General features: G+C 36.6%; 1 protein-coding gene across 1 annotated transcript; it reads right to left on the bottom strand.

Moving 5' to 3' along the window:
* Positions 1-151: 151 nt before the first annotated feature.
* On the bottom strand, positions 152-19,339 carry STMP1 (short transmembrane mitochondrial protein 1). The gene is made up of 3 exons (XM_007504379.3): positions 19,178-19,339; positions 6,923-6,976; positions 152-5,470 (listed from the first exon to the last, which is right to left on the bottom strand). Exons 1-3 carry the CDS (start codon positions 19,190-19,192, stop codon positions 5,396-5,398), a joined length of 144 nt encoding a protein of 47 aa, XP_007504441.1. The 5' UTR covers positions 19,193-19,339; the 3' UTR covers positions 152-5,395.
* Between the last annotated feature and the right edge of the window lie 1,508 nt (positions 19,340-20,847).

Below are 20,847 nucleotides of genomic sequence, written 5' to 3'. Positions count from 1 at the left end.
ACCCAAATAGAAATGGATACCTGTATGTTGGGGGCACTATGAACGGAGAGCCATCATTGAGGAAGAAAAAAAAATAGGTAGATAGACAGGTAGATCTAGAGATCTACAAATAGATGAAGAGATAAAAAAGCAAGAGTCAGATGGGAAGGCATGACGTCCACAAACTGTTTATTATGACAAAGAGAAAGACTTTTATAGAGTAGTGTACCAAGCATTACAACATTCTTGGGGGGTGTTACTTTCCCACAGGATAATGTTTATGAAAATGGCTTCACACAAGAATGTTACCATAGTCACTATTACAGACATAAGCAAATTGAGAAAGAGTGATAACTAATCTATTCTATGTACTTAGGAAAAGGCAGGTTTGGTACTTTCAGTCATGATATTACAAAGATTTCTTTGCTCTTCAGAGTGGGTTTAATGATAACCTTTGGCTGAGAGCAGTAACGCCTTTGTGTGAGAATGGGACCTTGCCAGCAATCTCAGACAAGCATGGCTGCTTTCCTCAGTGGGCCTGACTTGTCCTTTATATATCCTCATAACTGTGGGTCACATATTAACTTAGAAAACTCCACACTAACATTACCTATGTTGTATTTAGTACTTTTGCTAAACATTTCCCAAATACATTTTAACTTGGTATCATCCACTTGGGAAGTCATTCACTCCCGCCATAAAGATGATGAACTCAAAATACACAATGAGACATACATTTTTAGATATGGTTACAAGTACAAATTTGTTGTGATAGACTGTATATTCGTTTTTTACTTTTTACTTTTATTTTTCCCCAATCACATGTAAAAAGTTTCCAACATTTTTATTTTTCCCCAATTACATGTAAAAGTTTCCAACATTTTTCCAAGAATATTGAATCTTCAATTCTCTCCCTCTTTTCCTTCCCACAGCTTTGAGATGGTAAGAAATCTCATATATATTTTACATATGCAATCATGGAAAACATTTTTCCATGCAAATAGAAAAAAAATTAAGAAAGTAAAGAAACCTTGGTCTGGATACAGACTCAGTTCTTTTTCTCTGGAAATGGCATTTATCATGAGTCCTCTGGGATAGTTTTGGATCACTGTATTGCTGTTATTCAGTTGTTCATTATACAGTATTCTTGTCACTATATAATGTTCTCCTGATTCTGCTTATTTTACTTTGCTTCAGTTTCTATTACAATCATATACTATAACTTACTTAGCCATACTCCAATTGATAGGTATCCCCTCACTTTCCAAATCTTTGCCCCCTTAAAAAGAACTGCTTTAAATGTTTTTGTACCTATAAGATTCTCCCCTTTTTTAAAATCTCTTTGGGATACAAACCTAGTAATAATATTGCTGGGTCAAAAGGTGTGTACTGTTTTATAGCCCTTTGGGCATAGGGTAGACCATATATTTGTTATGAGTTTTAATTTTTTAATTATTATTCAATGAGGAGATGTGACAAGAAATGCTTGATAAAAATAGACTTTGAAAAACAAATTAACCAGGAAATGCTAAATAATTTTTGGTAATTAACGAAAAGCATATAATTATTTTAAATTGTATTATTTACTCATAGAGGTTGCTTTTTCTCTTGATGGAAATGGATTAGAATCTTACATTGAAATTTATGACAAATAAATCATGGTTCACTTTTTATTCATGTAATTTATCAATCTTTCAACTATGAATATAATCAAAGAAAGCAAAAATGAAAAAATGCTATATGCAAATTATAGTAGAGGAAATATAAGAGAAAGCTCTTTTCCTCCATTATAGTAATGTTCCTTTTACAGAGGCTAATCAGAGCACACTGAAAAAGGTGCAGACCATAGGGAAAATACAAACATTGAAATAATATCCAAAGGGTGAGTGGAAATGAAAACATTATGTGCTATAAATATATGTATATATACTCTGAACATATTTAAAAATACTCATGTATGGATGTCTTCTATTTTACCTACATTTACACAAATGGAAATTGAAGGGGAGTAAATTAGGTGGAAAAATGAAATGGGGTAGTAAAACTGTTCCTTTAGCTTAAGCAGCAGAGAACCAAAGTTTACAGCAGCATAAAACACCAAATCAGAAGCAGCAAAAGGCATTAATAATTTCAGCCAATGAAATATCAGACCTTCCCTTTTTTGGCAGAACACTTTTTCTATTTATTCATAATGTAAAAAGTACAGTGAGTACTTTTGTAAAATTACATTCTACATAAAGTTTAGAAAAGTGTACTATGTATATATCTCATTTGAGCTTCTCAAGATCCTTATATGGTAGGTGGTAGAAATATTACCCCCATTTTATAGATGTGGGAACTGATTCAAAGTCACACCAAAAATCATAACTAAAGAACTAAAGGAGAATCCATACCTTCATCTTCAGAATCCACATCCAATGGTCACTCCATTTACATCATGCTCTTTTGTAGATCTAGTGAAGATCCAAGATTAACAGACCAAGTCCTGGTTTAGCTATTAGTATTCTCTGGCATTATAGTTAGTACAAGACAGAGAAATAAATTATCCTCAGACTTTTGCCCATCTCACATCACCCCCAAAAAATTCATGTTACTAGCAAATCTCTTTATGCATTCTACATAGGTCTTTACTAATGAAATATAGAACTTGGAGAGATCTTCTTTAATATTAAGTAGTCCTTTAAGAAGAGATCTGATGTTTGAAAACAGCTAAAAATCATTCAGAACCAAGTGGTTCTAACCAGGTGGGTTAGACTAGCTGGTCAAAAGCAGTAAGCCTTAGTATGAAACAGAAAGCCTTCAAGTCAGAAAGACCTTGCTTTCAGTCCCATCTCTGCTATATAATGGCTAAGAGATTTGAACTTCTCACTGCCCAACTCTAAACAAAATAAGTTGTAAAGCAGGTGACCTGCATTTGTAGACCAGCAAAGAAATCAATAGGTCTAGCCTCAAATCCAAAATAGCCCCAGCTGGTCAAAACCATTGTGCTCCTCTCTTCTCTTGCTCTCTCCCTGCAATGCCACGCCCCCCCCCAAAAAAAGAGTAAAATTTTATTATGAGGTTTAGAAATTAGGTCCAAAAGTAATGTTGATGGAACATAACTGAAGAGATTTTAGAATTAGAAGGGCTTTTAGAGATCCTTCCCTTCAATACTTTCATTATAAAGAGAAACAGAGGCCTAGAAAGGTGATATTCCTTGAGCCAGGTCACACAAGCATTAAAAAGGCACATGTTTGTAGCCCTGGTCTCCAGGTATCAAATCCAGCACTGCTCCCACCATACCAGGTTCCTTACTACAGGGGAACTATACAATGCAAACATCATTTAGACATGTTTGTGGTTTCCCAAGGGATATGATAATGGAAGTCTACAGCTTTATATATCTAAGTTCTGGGAGATTGAAGGTGGGTTGGTTAAATTCTTTATTTCATAATCACATAATATACTGCTATGCTGAGTATTTAGAAAAGCATGAAAAATTATTTCTTTCTGTTTTTAAGTTCTGTTAAATAACCTAGATGACACCACCAGGGAGGTTGATAAAAAAAATTTTTTTTAATCCACAAGTCTCACTAAAGCAGAACACCTAATAAAATAATATTTGATTTTGGCATATCTTAAAATATATGCTTTTAAATTAATGTGTGGATTGGTATTTCATCTGCCCAGCAGTGGAGGTCATCAAAGAGAATTAAATTCACAGAATGATGAAATGCTCCTTAAAGTAAATATGGAATTTGTAAAACAAAAATTACATGGGCTAAGTCAAAATCTTTTTTCAGACGACATATCTTTGAAATAATTAAAATAAATATAAAAGTATGGTGTAACAAATATTTCCTTTATATACAACCTTTCATATATCACAAATAGTTAAATCTCCTTAAAATGAGAATGATGACATTTAGGAGGAAAGATAGGACAAAATAGGCATATTAATTATAGGAACATGCATTCCACTCTTATAATCAGAGAAATGCAAATCAAAACAACTCTGAGGTACCACCTCATACCTAGCATATTAGTTAACATGATAGCAAAAGAAAGTAATGAATGTTGGAGGGGATGTGGCAAAGTTGAGACATTAATGCATTGCTGGTGGACTTGTGAATTGATCCAACCATTATGGAGGGCAATTTGGAACTATACCCAAAAGGTGCAAAAAGACTGTCTACTCTTTGATCTAGTCATAGCACTGCTGGGTTTGTACCCCAAAGAAATAAGGAAAAAGACTTGTACAAGAAAATTCATAGCTGTGCTCTTTGTGGTTGCAAAAAATTGGAAAACGAGGGGATGCCCTTCAATTAGGGAATGGCTGAACCAATTGTGGTATATGTTGATGAGGGAATACTATTGTGCTCAAGAAATAATGAACTGGAGGAATTCCATGGGGACTGGAACAACCTCCAGGAATTAATGCAGAATGAAAGGAGCAGGAGAACATTGTACACAGAGACTGATACACTATAGTACAATCGAATGTAATGACTTCTCTACAAGTAGCAATGCAATGATCCAGGACAATTCTAAAGGACACTATCCACAATCTGTGGGAGTAGAAACAGGAGAAAAACAGCTGCTTGATCACATGGGTCAATGGGGATATGATTTGGGATGTAGACTCTAAATGATCACCCCAGTGCAAATATCAGTAACGTGGAAACAGGTCTTGACCAATGACACATGTAAAACCCAGTGGAATTGTGTGTTGGCTATGGGAGGGGGTTGGGGGAGGGGAGAGAAAGAACATTATTTTTTTAATCCTGGAAAAATACTCTAAATTAATCAATTTTAAAAATTTTAAAAAGAAAATGCACTCCAAGGAGAGTAATCCCAAGAGCAAATTTAAGGTCATATTTCTTTTTTTAGCCCCCCAGAGCATCTAACACAATGTTGAGTACCTAAGAGGTGCGTGGGGAGTGGGGTAGGAGGGGAATACTCAATCATTATTTAACTGGTTACAATTATAAAACTGTGGTACTAGGACATAAAATAAATGGAAGTCACCATAAATCAGTTGCTACATAATGGTTTTAATTGATTTGGAACAATACTGTTTTGATACTAAATGCTTATAAAGCACCCAGAGTGGTAGACATAATTAGAGAATTAATATACTCCCATCTATTCAGCCATATAAAAAGCAACTTCAGAAAATCTCTAGAAATCCACAATTTAAAAGGTATGGGGAGAGACCACAAATCAAACTAGCATTTCCTAGTCAAGCACCTGTAATTCAAGTATCAGAATCTCCCACACATGTATAGAGGTCAGAGGAGTCCAAGAGGAGAAGTAAAGGGTAGTTTTGGCATGATGGGTGTATTTTAGCTCAAAGGCAACCTCAGGGTGAAGAAAGTAATCCAGTCCTGGAGAAGAGAATAGGAGAGCATCCAGATGACATTACTTGCTGTTGACATTAAGCATTTGGAGGTTTCTTCTTGGCATCTACATCTTTTTTAATCTCTTCAAGCTTTTTGGCCAAATTCGGAATCTTTGAAAAGAAAAGAAAGGATTTTAACTTTGCATCTAACCAATACTCTCTCCCCTCTCCCTTTTCCACCTATCCACAAAGGACAAACATATATTTCATAAATATATGTGATAAATTTTACAAGTTTACATTTATTTCCAAAAGATTTGTCAAATCACAGGTCTAAGAAGTACTAATATTGCTACTTGAATGTTAATTATACAAGAACTTATTAAGTTAAAAGAGGAGGCTTCCCTGAAAACATGGACATTTTCTCTATTTTCCAGTACACCACATATTCAAATGCTATATAAATGAATGAAACCTATAACAAGGAAATTTTATTTCAATGAGAAAGTTGATACTGCAAATGTTCTTAATTGTGCTAAAAATCTTACTCTTGAAAACTAACATCATTTTACATATTGTTTTTTAAGGCAAAAAAATCCTTCCCCCTCTAAAAATCTTTTCAGAGGTTCATTTCACTCCATTCCACCTCACTCCAAACTCCACTTTCATAGATAGGAATCCTGAGTTTCCAGTCTGCTTTTATCAATGATTTATTCTGACATGGGGAAAATAAACTTCCTTCTCCATCAGTAAAGGCTTAATGGCATCTCCTAATGATAATGAAGATAAATAGCTAACATTTTTATGGTGATTTAAGATTTGCAAAACCTTCTGTGTTTCTCCTCTGGGGTGTGTGTGTGTGTGTGTGTGTGTGTGTGTGTGTGTGTGTGTGTGTGTGTGTGTGTGTGTGTGTGTGTAAAATCCTGTGAATCTTCATCAACAACTCTGTAAGATATGTACTATTATAATCTTCATTTGACAAGATGAGGAAACCAAGATTAAGAGGGACTCTTATTTTTCCAGGGTTCACATAGCCAGTAAATGTCTAAGCCCATATATGAACTACTAAGTTTGTTGCTCTATCTGAAAAACCATCTTGCCTCCTTAGACAGTTCTGAAGAACTCTGAACAACTTGCAGAAGCTGACTATAAAAATTAGTCTCCAAAATTATTAGTAAATTGTTACTATAATTATTTTTCTCTACAAATGGGAATGATGGAAAGCGAAAACTATACTGCCAAAGTCTTTTATACCCTTTCTACTTGGTTTTTCAAAGGAACTGAAGAGGAGTCCCAATTAAATGAAATAATATTAACTCAGGACTAACAAATTATAGTATAAACTCACTGGAAAGGTTCTCTCAAATGTTAACAAGTTGCCCTCTTGTGGTGAGTTGAGAGAGAGATAAACATTATGGCGATGTTCAAGTATGATAGAAAAATCTCCACTAAATGCTGGATTTACTCCAAGATTTAAACCTCAGTCATCATCCCTTAAATATTTAAGAGAAAACTGCTCCTTGTTTTTGCTGGGATTCTGGCAAAGAAAGTACCCATGATTATGGTAAATTACTATAAAACACTTCAATAGAAACAAAAAGGTCTTGGATAACAGTCACTTACATCATAGTTCTGAGCCAGATACATCCCAACCACATTGCCGAGTGTAAATCCTAGCTAAAGGAAAGAATGGAACAGGCGTTACAGATGTAAAGGGAGAAGGGAAGGGATTAAGTATTTATATAGGGCCTACTAAGTAACAGGTACCATGCTAAGTAACTTTACAAATATTATCTCATTTGATTGCAAAATGAAATTTAAAAAATTGACATTCTTTTTTGTAGAACAACTCTTGGCAATACATGGTGGAGTTATAAAATTGATTGTATCCCCCTTGACCCAATGATCCCAATAGTAGGCATATATCCCAGAGTTTTTTAATAAAAAAGAGAAGAAGGGGGCAGACTAGGCAATTCTGTGGATAGCCTAGAGTCAGATCCTGGGTTCAACTCTAGCTTCAGATACTTCTTAAACTGTGAGACCCTGGGCAAGTCACTTAACCCCCATTATCTAGCCTTAATGCTCTTCTGCCTTGGAAGCAATACACAGTATTGACTCTAAGACAGAAGGTAAGGATTTTTTTAAAAATAAATAAAAAGAGAGGGAACTATAGCTACACAAAGTAATTTGTATTGCTTTATTTATAAAAGCAAACTGATAACTAATGTAACCAAAGATTTGGGGAATGACAATAAAAATATAGCATAGCAATGTAATGGAATGTTGTTGTTACAAATAAGAAATATAAAAAAATGTGGAAAGATAAAAACCAAAAGCAGAATTAACATACACATTGAATGCAACTATATAAAAACAAGACTTTAGATCAACAGGGGACAGTAAACTATTTTAACATTTAAATTCTTTAAATTGTTCACATCAGATAATGTTCTTAGGGGTTTGTTCCTTATTTGTATTGGTTTACACAAATTTTTGACAAAACTTTAATTAAAAAGTTGTGAGTGGGGTCAGCTGGATAGCTCAGTGGATTGAGAGCCAGGCCTTGAGACAGAAGGTCCTGGGTTCAAATCTAACCTCGGACACTTCCCAGCTGGGTGGCCCTGGTCAAGTTACCTAACCCCCATTGCCTAGCCCTTACCACTCTTCTGCCTTAGAACCAATACACAGTATTGATTCCAAGATGGAAGGTATGGGATCAAAAACAAACAAACAAACAAACAAACAAATAAATAAATAAGTGATTTTTGAGAAAGAAAAGGTTGTGAGTGTTGAGCTCTTCTCTCCACTTATAAGAAAAGGTAGCCAAGAAAGCTTAACATCAAATCAAATACTGTAACATCTTCCCTAGAGTAAATGACAGGTATTATTCTACAGATAGATGTGATGAAATTCTGTCCTATCTTCTGATCCAGTCTTAAAGTACAAAGTTGTTTTCCTTGCCAAGGCTAAACCTCTCCACATGGATCTCATCCCTGCTGCATGTCTATCTTCAATCTACTGATCAATTCTGTCTGAGCTGCCCATAAACACACTCAGATCTCTCCATCCAGAAAAATCTTCTCAATCACATAAGATGTCTTCTCTTTTTTCTCCCCTTTGCTGCTAAACTTCTGGAAAGAGAAGTCTACACTCAATATCTGTACTTCCCCACCCTCTTATTACTTCACAGCCCCACAATGTAGCTTCTGTCCCCATTCTACTAAAACTTTCTCCAAAGTCTCCAAAAATCTCTACAACTGGCGTTCTTAGTCTTTCTCCTTGAACTTGTCAATCTTTTTTGACTGTCTTTTTAAATTAAGCTTCCACGGTAATACCTTCCTGCTTGTCTGACCAGTACAACATAAATTACTATTTTCCTCCTGCCTTCTAAATGTGGGCAAAACCCTAAAGATCCTTAGCCCTTATAACTTTTTCTATATTTTCCCCCTCAGCTATTGCATCTACTCCCAAAGCTTCAATTATTAGAAGCCCTCACCCCCACCAAAAAAAAATGTTTTCCCTATAAATCTGCAACAGCATCCTGGAGAGTTGTCCTATATATTTCCTCAAATTCACACATAAAATTCAAATTTAACACCTCAAATTCAACATAAAACCAAATTAATCTCCTCTGCTCCCCCCAAAAAATTCTTTTTCTCCCAATTTAATTTTTTGTTGATGCCACCACCATCCATCCTTTCAATCATCTAGACTTAAAATATCTGAATTAAACATGGCAATGGGTTCGAGTCAAGAACACATATGATACCAGTGGAATCACGCGTCAGCCACGGGGGGGGGGGGGGGAGGGGGGGGGAGGGAGGAAAAGAAAATGATCTTTGTCTTTAATGAAAAATGCATGAAAATGATCAAATAAAATACTATAAAATTAAAAAAATATATATCTGAATTAATCATCTCCAACTCATCGTCCTCATATTCTCTATATCTAATCAGTTATCTGCAACATCTTCCATATCCATCCTCCAACTCACACTGCCACTATATTTATTACTTGAGATCCTCATTACTTTGGTTTACTTGTCTTTAGTTTTTCCCACTCTTCAGTCTAGCTTTCTATATCTATAGCATATATCTATAGTATCTATAGCATCTTCCGCCTTTCCATCTCTAAAGTACATTTCATTCTTAGGACAAGGGTTTTGTCTTCCTACACCAATATATGAAGCCTAATTAGCAAGTAACAAATCATTCAATGTCTGTGGAAAATACTGCCCTATGCCTACAAGCGTTATTTTATAGTAGCTAAAATCTCTTTAAGAAACATATTTTTCCTTTATTTTAATTCTACTGTGTTCATTCTCTATCAGTGGCTTTCACTGTCAATTAAAATCTCTCAATGTCAAACATCTAATATGGTTGGGGGGGGGGGGTAGGAATGGAGTGGAGAAAAGAGATTAATCAAAGCAATATTTTTTTGCCAAAAAAACAAATCAGAGGCTAAGTATTTAATTATTATGGTTTCTTTGATATAGTAATAATAAAAATAAATCGCTCTGGTCAAACTTTAGGGCAAAATACAGCTTTATCTTACTACTTATTCTTGTGGAGCAGTCAGATGTTACAATCCCAGGCCTAAAATCAGGAAGACTCCTCTACCAGAATTCACATCTGGTCTTAGACACTTCCTAGTTGTATGACCCTGGGCAAATCATTTACCCCTGTTTGCCTCAGTTTCCTCATCTGTCAAATGATCTGGAGAAGGAAATGGCCAACCATTCTGACATCTTTGCCAAGAAAACCCCAGAGGTCATAAAGAGTAGGATACAACTAAATAACAAGAAATGCTTGTACTTATATAAATTTCAAGTTCCTCTGGTTCAAAAAATTGAGAGAAAAAAAAAGACTGGACACGAAGAAAGGTCTCTCACAAAGTAACATGTTCAAGTTCTCAAGAAAATTATCTTTCCATATAACCATGCCACCTCCCAAACTATCCAAACTCTTTCTGTAAACAAATAAATGTGAAGGCAAAATAGAACTAGCTTAAAAAACAAAATAGTTTTAATGTTTTTAAGTACGAAGAGTTAAAATAATTTATACAACTTACTTTGTAGCACAAGCTTCTCTGAGTCTCATTTTTATCTTCCGAAAAAATTAGAAATTCAGACTAAATGTCTGTAGTTCCTCTCTAGACCTGTGTCTAAATTACTTCTAAAAGTTTCAATTTTTCAATTTCCCTGGGAATTAGAGCAGGATTGCAATCATCATAGTAACTATATAAAACTATCTAAACAGAAGTCATTTAAAACCCTAGTCTGAATACATTTAACATTTTGCCAGAGGTTATGTCTCAAAAATGTGTTACCAATTTGTCAAAAGGAAAGTTAATTCACTTTAAGTTAGTATATACATACTAAATAAAATATGCACTTTTTATTCTAGCCTGTTAGACCAAAAGGATTAACTATAGTCATTAGAATACAGAATTTTTTTAAAAAACTAAATCAGCACTAAAAGACCTTTGTGAATGTGACCAATTTTTTATCATAGGCTCTCAAAGAACCAAATATACTTTGTGAATCTGTCATTTCATCATTGCTGGTACTTCCCTACAATCGCATAAATTCACCATTCAAATGGTTCTGCCTCCTTTTCCAGGCCTACATCTTTGATGGTATTTTTAATGCATAATTCTTCACCATATGTAGCTGGTTTTAATATTTGTCGACTATGCATCTCTCCATTGTTCTTTAGGTGACCTACGATCCTGAGTATTTATGGTTTGCAGTCATATGAGATCACCAGAAAAATACTGATATTTAAAAGACAGGGATATTTTGGGATTATATAGATAATGTAAGAACAAAAGATGTTATTTTAAAATTTTTATTATGAAATAAAATTTTACTTAAAAGAAAAAAGGTTTTGAACTTGGGTCTTAGAAAAAAATAAAGAAATGTACCTCTGTCCTTTCATTAGAAATTAGAAGAATGATACATGCACTGTCATACTGAAATCAGTATAGCAGTTGTATTTATTTAACTGGTTTTTATTCTTTGCTAAAAAGGAAAGCTTACCAGGTAGAAAAGAAGGAAATATTCATAAATGTTTCATATAAAAAGAAAAGGCACAAATAAGTCAAATAAAAATAAAAATATAGGTTTCTGTTTCTGGGAGATGCTTGGAGTTATTAAAAGTACTTACTACACAATTTCCCACTCTCACTCCTGTAAATCTGATTCTTCCGTTTCAATTCTGGTCGCATTTTATTATACATCTGTTGTATCCATCCAAGATGTATGTGCTGACAGACTAACTATATGTGGATTATTCACCCAATTACATCTCAGGCTACTACCTTTTCCCCCCTTATGTAGAGTTAGGCCAAACTCTTGATTGATTTTGGATTTCACTTAGAAGGCTCAGCAATATTCTGAGACTTGAAAGAAATAAACACAAATCTATTCACAAACAGGAGAATCTGGAAAAACCAGATAAACCAGAGGGAATTCTCTATACCACCTCCTTTTTTTTTTAAACCCTTACCTTCTATCTTAGAGTCAATACTATATATTGGTTCCACGGAAGAAGAGCCATAAGGGCCAGGCAATGGGAATTAAGTGGCACACCTTAACACACCTAACACACCTAGGAAGTGTCTGAGACCATATTTGAATACAGGATCCTCCCATCTCTGGGCCTGGCTCTCTTATCCTTTGAGCCATCTAATTCCCCCATCATTCCCTCTTTTTGACTTGAACCCTGCACTTGACATCTTCCCAGATGGTGTCAAAAAATTCATACCAAATACAATTTACAATACAACTAACCCACTCTAGGTTCCATTTAGTAATAATCAGAATGTCAAACAACTCTATGTATCTCTATTGCACTTTTCAAGGATTCCTCTATGGGCTCAACATAAGCATTAGGCACATCATACTGCAGATCTCTACCCATTCAAATGCCTCCTTAACAGTCAATAAACATAGAAAAATGCTTCACCTCCTGATCAATAATTCCACTGCAAAGATATGATATACTACACAACACTGCCTGCAAAAGCCTGCCTGTTCTTCCCTAGCCCTATTAAAGATTCCCTCAACATATGGGAAAATCATTCTCATAAAGCTCCTGTAGGGATAGGAAAGCAGGAAGGGATCCTCAGTACCTGGAGTTTTCAATCATTTTGTCTAATATTTTTCGGATTTTAACCCAGGACCTCCCATATCCAGGCCTGACTCTCTATCCACTGATCGACCTCGCTTGCCATCCCCCTTCTTCTCTTAATCTTTAGCTATAATTTCCAACATTTTTGCTGATCTCCCCTATACATACATTTTCACTTGTCACCAAGTATTAAGAACTTCCAAATTAAATTAAATGGACCTTAAAAAGCTTTTCACTTAAGTTTTCTATCATCCTCTGCATCAAATGCCCACACTACAATTATATTCATGATGGTCTTTTTTACAAACTTTCACCATGAGTACTGAAATAAAATATCAAATGTACCATGAAATAAGATTTATTGTTTCATTTGAATGTATCAACTCTAAAACCAAATTTGCCAACTTCTTTGTTTCCTTCTTCAAGAAGAATTTATGAGCCATCTTTCATTTAGCTGCAACTTCCTTTTGTCTCCTTACTTTATAGAAGGAATGTTAAAATTTGATGATTCAGTTACTCCAATGGTGTGTCCATTTGATGGTCACTGGCCATGAACCTTACTTTAGAGCACTAAAAACTGAGTTCAGATTGGTTACAATCTCTAAAAGCTGTACAATTCTTAGTATCCTTTGTCCTTTTGTGTGTGTGTGTGTGTGTGTGTGTGTGTGTGTGTGTGTGTGTGTGTGTGTGTGTATGTGTGTGTGTCATTTTGGCCAACACTGCATAAGCATAAGAGGCCACACAGGAATTAGGATCATTTTGCATTTTCTGTTCCCTGGGTTGCCAAGGCTAAATAATTTAGCACCTAAAATCTATTCTAGCTAAGTGGTTCAGTGAATAGTCAGGCCTGGAGATGGAAGGTTCTGTGTTCAAATGTGATATCAGATAACTACTAGCTGTGTGATACTGGGCAAGTCACTTAATTCTGTTTGCCTTAGTTTCCTCATCTGTAAAATAAGCTAGAGAAGAAAATGGTAAATCACTCCAGTATCTTTGCCAAGAAAATTCCAAATGGGGTCACAAAGAGTGGGATTAACCCAATGAAATCAGTCCAAGAACCAAAATTAAAAAATAATTCACACTATTTCAGTTTTCTAATATACTCTATCCCAGGAACTTTACTGAGACTAAATTCTGACATAAGAAAAGTAAAAAACACGAGGCATCCATTTATTCAGGAATAAGCATTTCCAGGTTGCTTAAACTATACAGACAACAGTACTTTGTAATATAAAGCCTGTCTATTTGGGAGGGGTGCATATTAGGTATATAGGGAATTGTCTCTCTATTATGTATTCAGCATGTCCTACTCTCCCAGCCAGTAGGTCAGCAGGATCTAACAGTAGCTTCTGAAGCCTTGCTTTTGTGGCATGCATCTCCAAGCCAGTTGCCATTCCACATACTTCCCCACTATAAACTTTCTCAAGATTCCCTGGGGAAAAGAAAATCTAGACATAAGCAAGGACCTTCCCTTCTGGCTACAAGTACCTTCTTCTGGTAATCAAAATTTCACCACAAAGTTTTTGGAAATTAATCCTCACCAAAAAGCCAGAAAAATGAGAAGGTAGTGATGGCTCTTAAGCAAGAAATGCCATGATGTTTAATCTGGTAGCTGGCTTGTAGTCAGACAAGCTTGCCTCCTATTTCTCTAAGAGTTCCCTTATTTCCCAACCCCAATCATCCACTCTTACTCTCCTTCATCCCCTAAATCCTATCAATTCTATCACCACATTTATAGTCCTTTGCTCCCTTATCTCCCCTCACTCAATCATCATTTTAATTCAAGTCCTCATCATCCTTTGCCCAGACTATTATAATAACCTAATTGCTCTCTTTACTTCCAATCTCTCTCCTATTCAGATAATCTTTCACAAAGTGACCAAAATAATATTGATAGGAGAATGTTGGCAGATTGGTGGCACAGCCAATAGAGTGCAACATTGGACTTTGGCATCCAGTCAAATCTTGCCTCAGACACTTGCAGGCTCAGTGGTCCTAAGCAAATCATTTAACCTCTTCCAGCTTCAATTTTTGCAAAACTTTTATAATAGCATCTATCTTTAAACAAAAATTGATATAACTCTTACTATGTGCCAAATGATTTACAATTATTATCTCATTTGATCTTCAAAACAATTCTGGGAATTAAGTGCTATAATTATCCCCATTTTATGGATGAAGAAACTGAGGCAAACACAGGTTAAGTGATTTGCTCAGGGTCACACAGCTAGCAAACAGCTGAGGTTGGATTTGAATTATGCTCTTTCTGACTCCAGATATTGCACTCTATCCAACTAGCTGTGTCAGAAAAAGACATCAGGTAGAAAATGCTGTCCCAGATAAGTCTTAAAGGAAAGTAGGAATTTAAAAAAGCAGCAGTGAGGAGGCAGTGCATTCCAAGAATGGGGGACTTCACTAAAGGCACCAAGACAGGAGATGGAGGAAGGGCAAACAGTACCATGTACCTAGACCACAGAACATGGAAGAAGTAAGATATAAAGGAGAAAACATAAAATTGAGCCTAGGTTGGGAAAGGCTTGAAAAGTCAAACAGAGGAGTTTATTTTATACTTCAGGTTAACAGGGAGCCACTGTAGCTTACAAAGTGGGGACTGGAACATAGTCAGGCTTCCATTTTAGGAAAATAACTTTAACAACAATATGTAGGATATACTGGAGAGGAAAAGGTAAAGGAGGGAAATCAGTTGAAAGGTTATTGAAATAGGTGATGCACACCTGAACTAGGGTTAGGGTTATGAGTAGAAAGAGAACAGATGCAAGAAATATCGCAGAGGTGGCTCAGAGACCAGGAAGTCTTAGATTCAAATGTGACTTCAGACATTTCCTAGCTGTGTGACCCTGGGCAAGTCAACCCCCACTGCCTAGCTTTTATTGCTCTTCTGCCTTAGAACCAATACACAGTATCAAATCTAAGACAGAAAATAAGAATTTAAAATATATACTTTGATAACTGATTAGATCTTTGAGAGTGGATGAAATCATGTAGTTGGGAATGACACTGAGTAGTAAGTCAATAAACATTTATTAAACATCTACTATGTGCCAGGCACTATGCTAAGTGCTGTGAATACAAAAAAAGGGTAAAAGACATCCCAATCCTCAAGGTGTTCTCAAGCTACAGCATAAATATCAAAAGCAAAATAGCAGGGAGAAAGTATGTCCAAGGAAAAGGTAGTAAAAGTTCTCCAGGCCAGGTGGTACCTGGGCCTCTACATAAAATGAAAGATATGGGAAGGGCTCTGATGTCCATCCTCCATTCTCTCCAATCAAAGGAATACAGGAACCCCAGGGACAGGATGTCCTGAGGAGGTGTAAGTTTCAGAGTTGATTCAATCTTGCAGAAACAATGGAAACAATGATGAAGTCCAGGAGAGTAGCCAGTTGGGAAATGATGAGTACACAAACTTAGGTTACCAGGATGGTGATGCCCTCAACAGAAATAGGGAAGTTCCAGGTGAGTAGGGGGTCCAAATTACTCCTGTTTTATTCATTTTGAGTTTGAGATGCTTACAACACACCCATTTAAAAACATCCAATACCAATTGGTGATGCAGGACTACAAATATAGTGTTATGCTATACCACAATGTCTCTCAGTATCTTTGATCTGATTTCCACCTATCTTCCTAGTCTTATTTCATATAATTCCCTGTATTCTACTAGTTGATCCAGCTAAATTGAACAATAATCTTTCACCCTCTACACCTGTAATAACATTTCTCAAAATTCTTACTTTTTTTAAGGCTTTAGCACAAGTTCTACTTCCTAATGAAATCTTCCTTGATGCCCCCAATAATTAATGATAATCACTGACCTCAAATTACTTCATGTTTACTTACATATCTATTGTGTCCCTTAATGGAATGTAAACTCCGGGCTATGAAGATATTTTTGTATTCCCAGTTTATGGTACAATAAACTGGAACTTAATTTATTTGTCAAACTGAACTATAGAATGAATTAGAAAATAAGTCTGTAATATTGTCTCAGGGTCAAATCCTACCACCAGCTATTTCCTTTAGTATTACCAGGGAACTAAGAAATGTTTTTGCATTTTAAAATAAAGTGGTAAGGCTCGGCCTATAGATCATAGCTTGCTGACTCCTCAATTAGAAAAAATGAGAGGTTGAAGAACCAATGAGAGAAGGTTTCTGACTATATTAGTAATACAGATGTGAGATAAGGTGGCAGATATGAAATTAAAAGAGATGGATGCAAAAAGCACAGATCTAAAATATATTCCATTGTCCAAATATGTACTGAAAGCTCATGTACTCAGCATTGTACTACAAAAAGTCAAAGAGCTTTCAATCTAGTTAAAACTAGATAAGGGATCAGCTAGATGGTTCAGAGGATGGAGGCCAAGCCTGGGAGGTCCTGGGCTCAAATGTGCTGCAGACACTTCCTAGCTGTGTGACTTAACCCCAATTGCCTACCCCATATCATTAGCTCTTCTGCCTTAGAACAGATACTTAGTATCAATTTTAAGACAGATGGTAAGGGTTTTAAATTTTTTGAAGGACTAGATTTATACAAAGAAAGAGTTAAATAACAATGCAAGAAAGCACCTACTATATTATCTTACATATAGGAAATGTTAAAAAATATATGATATAATTAAGGGTAATGATTTAACAATACAAATGAAAAATACAAGATGTCACAGAAGAGCTCAATGAAGACTCTAACAGTCATACAGTATATTAATTCATGGACAAAGTAGAACTTGAACTAGGCAGAACCTAAAAAAGTGGTGAAAAGCATTGCAGATAATGAAGCAATGGTAGGAAATAGGAATCCTCTACTACAGTCAGGCCTATTGAAAAATTGTAGTTAAATAAAAGTTAAATAACACTAGTTAAGATTAAATACCCACAGAGAATCCAGAGAAATGGGAGGGGTGAAATAACATTAGAATTAATAAGGCAAACAACTGGAAGTCATTACATGTCATGGAATGCCATTACTCTGGAATTTTGTTGGGGGGGGGGAGTAGTGGCAGTGGGACTTCTGCTGTTCAGTCCTATGTGACTCTATGACCTGATTTGGGGTTTTCTTGACAAAAATACTTGAAAGCGTCTGCCAATTTCTTCTCCATTTTACAGATAAAAAAGGGGGACAAACAGGTTAAGTACCTTACTCCAGGTAACATTGCTAGTTAAGTGTCTTGAGGCCAGAACTGAACTCATGAAGATGAGTCTTCCAGATTCCAGGCCTGGCATTCAATCCACCTAATTGCCCAAGATAATTAAGTAGATAACTGTCAATGTTTCAGAATAGGGTATATAGCTCATAAAAGGTACAACTTGTTAAAAAATAATCTGTTCTCTTCCCAAATCTTAGTGTTCTCTCTTCCAAACTACCTTGGATTTAACTGGGATTTATGTATTTTCATTTATTCTCTTTATATTTGTTGTATATATTTATATAAATACTTCTCTTCTGTATTAGGATGCAAGCTCCTTGCCAGTAGATTGTTTCATTTCAGGATATGTTTAAAACAACTTTCTGATTAATACTATAAGAAAGAAACCTTATATTCCCTATGCTCAAAAGGCCAAGTTAAATAGGTCACCCAAAAGACATTCAACTATATGTCACTTACAAAACATTAAAGCCTTAAGAATCTGGTATTTCAAAACATAAAATAAGCATTTACTTATTTTAATAATTTGATTTGGAAACTTATTGGCAGTTATCTCATGAAACTTGCACCATCCCTCTATAAAGCACACAAATTCCTTAAAAAGGGGAGAAACAAATCAAGTTTAGATGAAAGTTTTGTTTTGTTTTTTAATTTACGACAAATACTGCACTCCTTCATGGCAATTCATTTTCCCTCATGAAACACTTTGGAAAAAGTTGGGTACAACACTAAGAACTGTTCCAGCAATTCACAACCCAAACAAAAATCTTCAATATCTGAGAACCATAAAGCCCTGTGTAGGTACAGTAAGTCCACTGCAGTTTCTGATAAGTCTTGGTCCAGTCCCCTTCATTACTTACTATATTTTGAACATATTAATTTCTAGTTTTCACCTCCTCTAGACAATTAGCAGGGCTACAACTGGGATAGCTACATTGAAAAGTTGGAAAAATAAACACTCTCCTTACTCGCTTCCTCCTCTGCTTCCCCAAAAAAAGGCATCAAAAATACAGCAACAGGCTTTACAATCCTTAGGCTATACCAGAGAAAAACAAGGTGTGGAATGGAAGCCTTCGGCTGTGGAGAAGCAGGACAAGGGGTGAGACAGCCAACTTCAATTTACTTTATCATTTCAGAAGCCTAGCGCTTGGCAGGGTGTGTTCAGATCGGATGACAACTTTATGGGTGTTTCCAGAACAGGAGGGGAGAAGAGGTCTGCGTAGAGAACAACAAAATCGACCAGACGAGAACAAACCCAGCAAAGAGAACTGGGGAACGATCGGGGGGCCAGGTGAGGAGATTAAAAACTTAGGACCGAGGGTCCCAGCACCACGGGCTGAAGGGATACTTAGCCCAGGAAAGTGAGGCGGTGGGCCAGAAGACTCACCCGCAGACCCCGCCCTCCTCGCCACGCCCCGTCATGCCCCGCGGGGGTCCCCGGGGCTCCTCCCGGCTAAGGGAAGGGGCCCGACAGGTCTTTTAGTCCAGGGAGCCGCTCCCAATTATCCCCTCCTACCCCCGCACAATCCCCGACGCCGCCAGGGCGGAGGCAGAAAGGGGAAGCGAGGCTGGCACTCACCAAAAATTGGAACATGGTGATGGTGGTTACAGGGGCGGCGGTAGCAGCTGAATCAAGAGGCCAAACCAATAAGCACTATTCCTTTGTGAGGGGGGGTGACGGAAGCGGAAGGGCGGAGAAAAGTGAGATGAAGAATACTTCCGGGTCACGAAGCCATACACGTGGTTTGGGGTTTTCTTTTTCTGCCCCACCTTCCCGCCTTGAGTTTTGAATAGGAGCTCCGCCCCCTAGTGGGGTAGGGCGGGAGTTGCAGTCCCAGTTGGATTCGCTACATAAGGTGGTGATTTGCGCTCACAAGACTCTCTGGGTCAGATGTTTCCAAAAAATTTGGTGCAGTTTTAAGCTCTACAAACAAAGACTTTGGGGGTACCTTATACAAAAAAGATACAATCTCAGAATTACAGATTAAAAGGGAAAGAAAAGCTGCCAGGTGGCTCAGCCAGGTCGAGAGATGGGAGGGTTCAAATCTGGCCTTAGACACTTCCTAGCTGTGACCCTACTAATTAATACATTGATGGTGGCACATCATCTGGGGCATAACTTCCTATCTGTAAAATGAAGGGAGTTAAACTCTTTGGCCTCGACTCTAAATCTATAATTTCTCAATTAGACCAGGATTTCACAAACCACAGCCCAAGCCACCTGTTTTGTACAGCTTTCAGACTAAGAACAGTTTTAAATGTTTTAAAACAATAAAAATTAATTTTGAAATGCAAAAAGGGGTCATAAGACCGCAATAATTTGCTGACTCCTGAATTCTAACCTCAGATGAGACCTAGAGAGGTAACTGACCTGAAATAGGAAACCGGGTCTTCTGATTGCTAATCCTGTCCTCAAGACAAGTCAACAACTTGATCATTGCTCTGCAGGAACACCGCTCTTTCTTTTCCCAATCCAGCCAACTGTCATATCCAGTTGAATCACCCTTCACAATATTCCTTTCCCCTACATCTACCCTAGATCTATAAAGAGCAGATTAAAAAAAGGGTTCAGAACCAAAAGAAAATAATTCCCAGGAGAAAACATTCATTATATAATGAGACTATTATGAATGCACAAAGAAATCACCAATTAATTCAAATTGTCTTAAAGCAGTGTTACCCAGGGGATTGAGAGTTGGGCTTCAGAGTCAAGAAAATCTGGGTTTAAATTGCACCTTTTACAATTTGATGCTATGATCCTCTTCAGAGTAGCTCTCTAAGATTATACATTCTAGAAGTTACCAGCATTGGTAAATCAAATATGTGTAATGGGTTTGGCATGCTTATCCTCCTCCCCCTCCACGGTGTCAGAAAGACCTTCTTTAGAAGTTCCCTACCCCAATGAACCCACAGGTCCATTCATACATAGCCCCCACCTCCATCCCCCAATGCAACAGAACATAAGATGAAATGAATGAGAGGAAGTAACAGAAGAGATTCAAAAAAGTATGGCACAGGACTATCAGAATAGTGTTGGTAGTGTGAAAGCTGAGAATGCTAAAGTTAAGAAGAATAAAAAGCAATGTTGGGGAAGAAATGAGGATCAAAAAAAGTTAGAGGTTGCCTCACCCCACCCCACCCCCGCAGTGGACAAGATGATGATGATGATGATGATGAAGATGATGATAACTGGCAGCCAAAAGATGGCACACCTGTCCAATCCTTATTTTGCTTCAGTTTTGTCAATGA

The sequence above is a fragment of the Monodelphis domestica genome, chromosome 5 (genome assembly GCF_027887165.1).
Source record: "Monodelphis domestica isolate mMonDom1 chromosome 5, mMonDom1.pri, whole genome shotgun sequence".
NCBI lineage: Eukaryota > Metazoa > Chordata > Mammalia > Didelphimorphia > Didelphidae > Monodelphis > Monodelphis domestica.
Note: the sequence above shows the minus strand (reverse complement) of the source record. Positions and strands in the feature narration are given on the sequence as shown.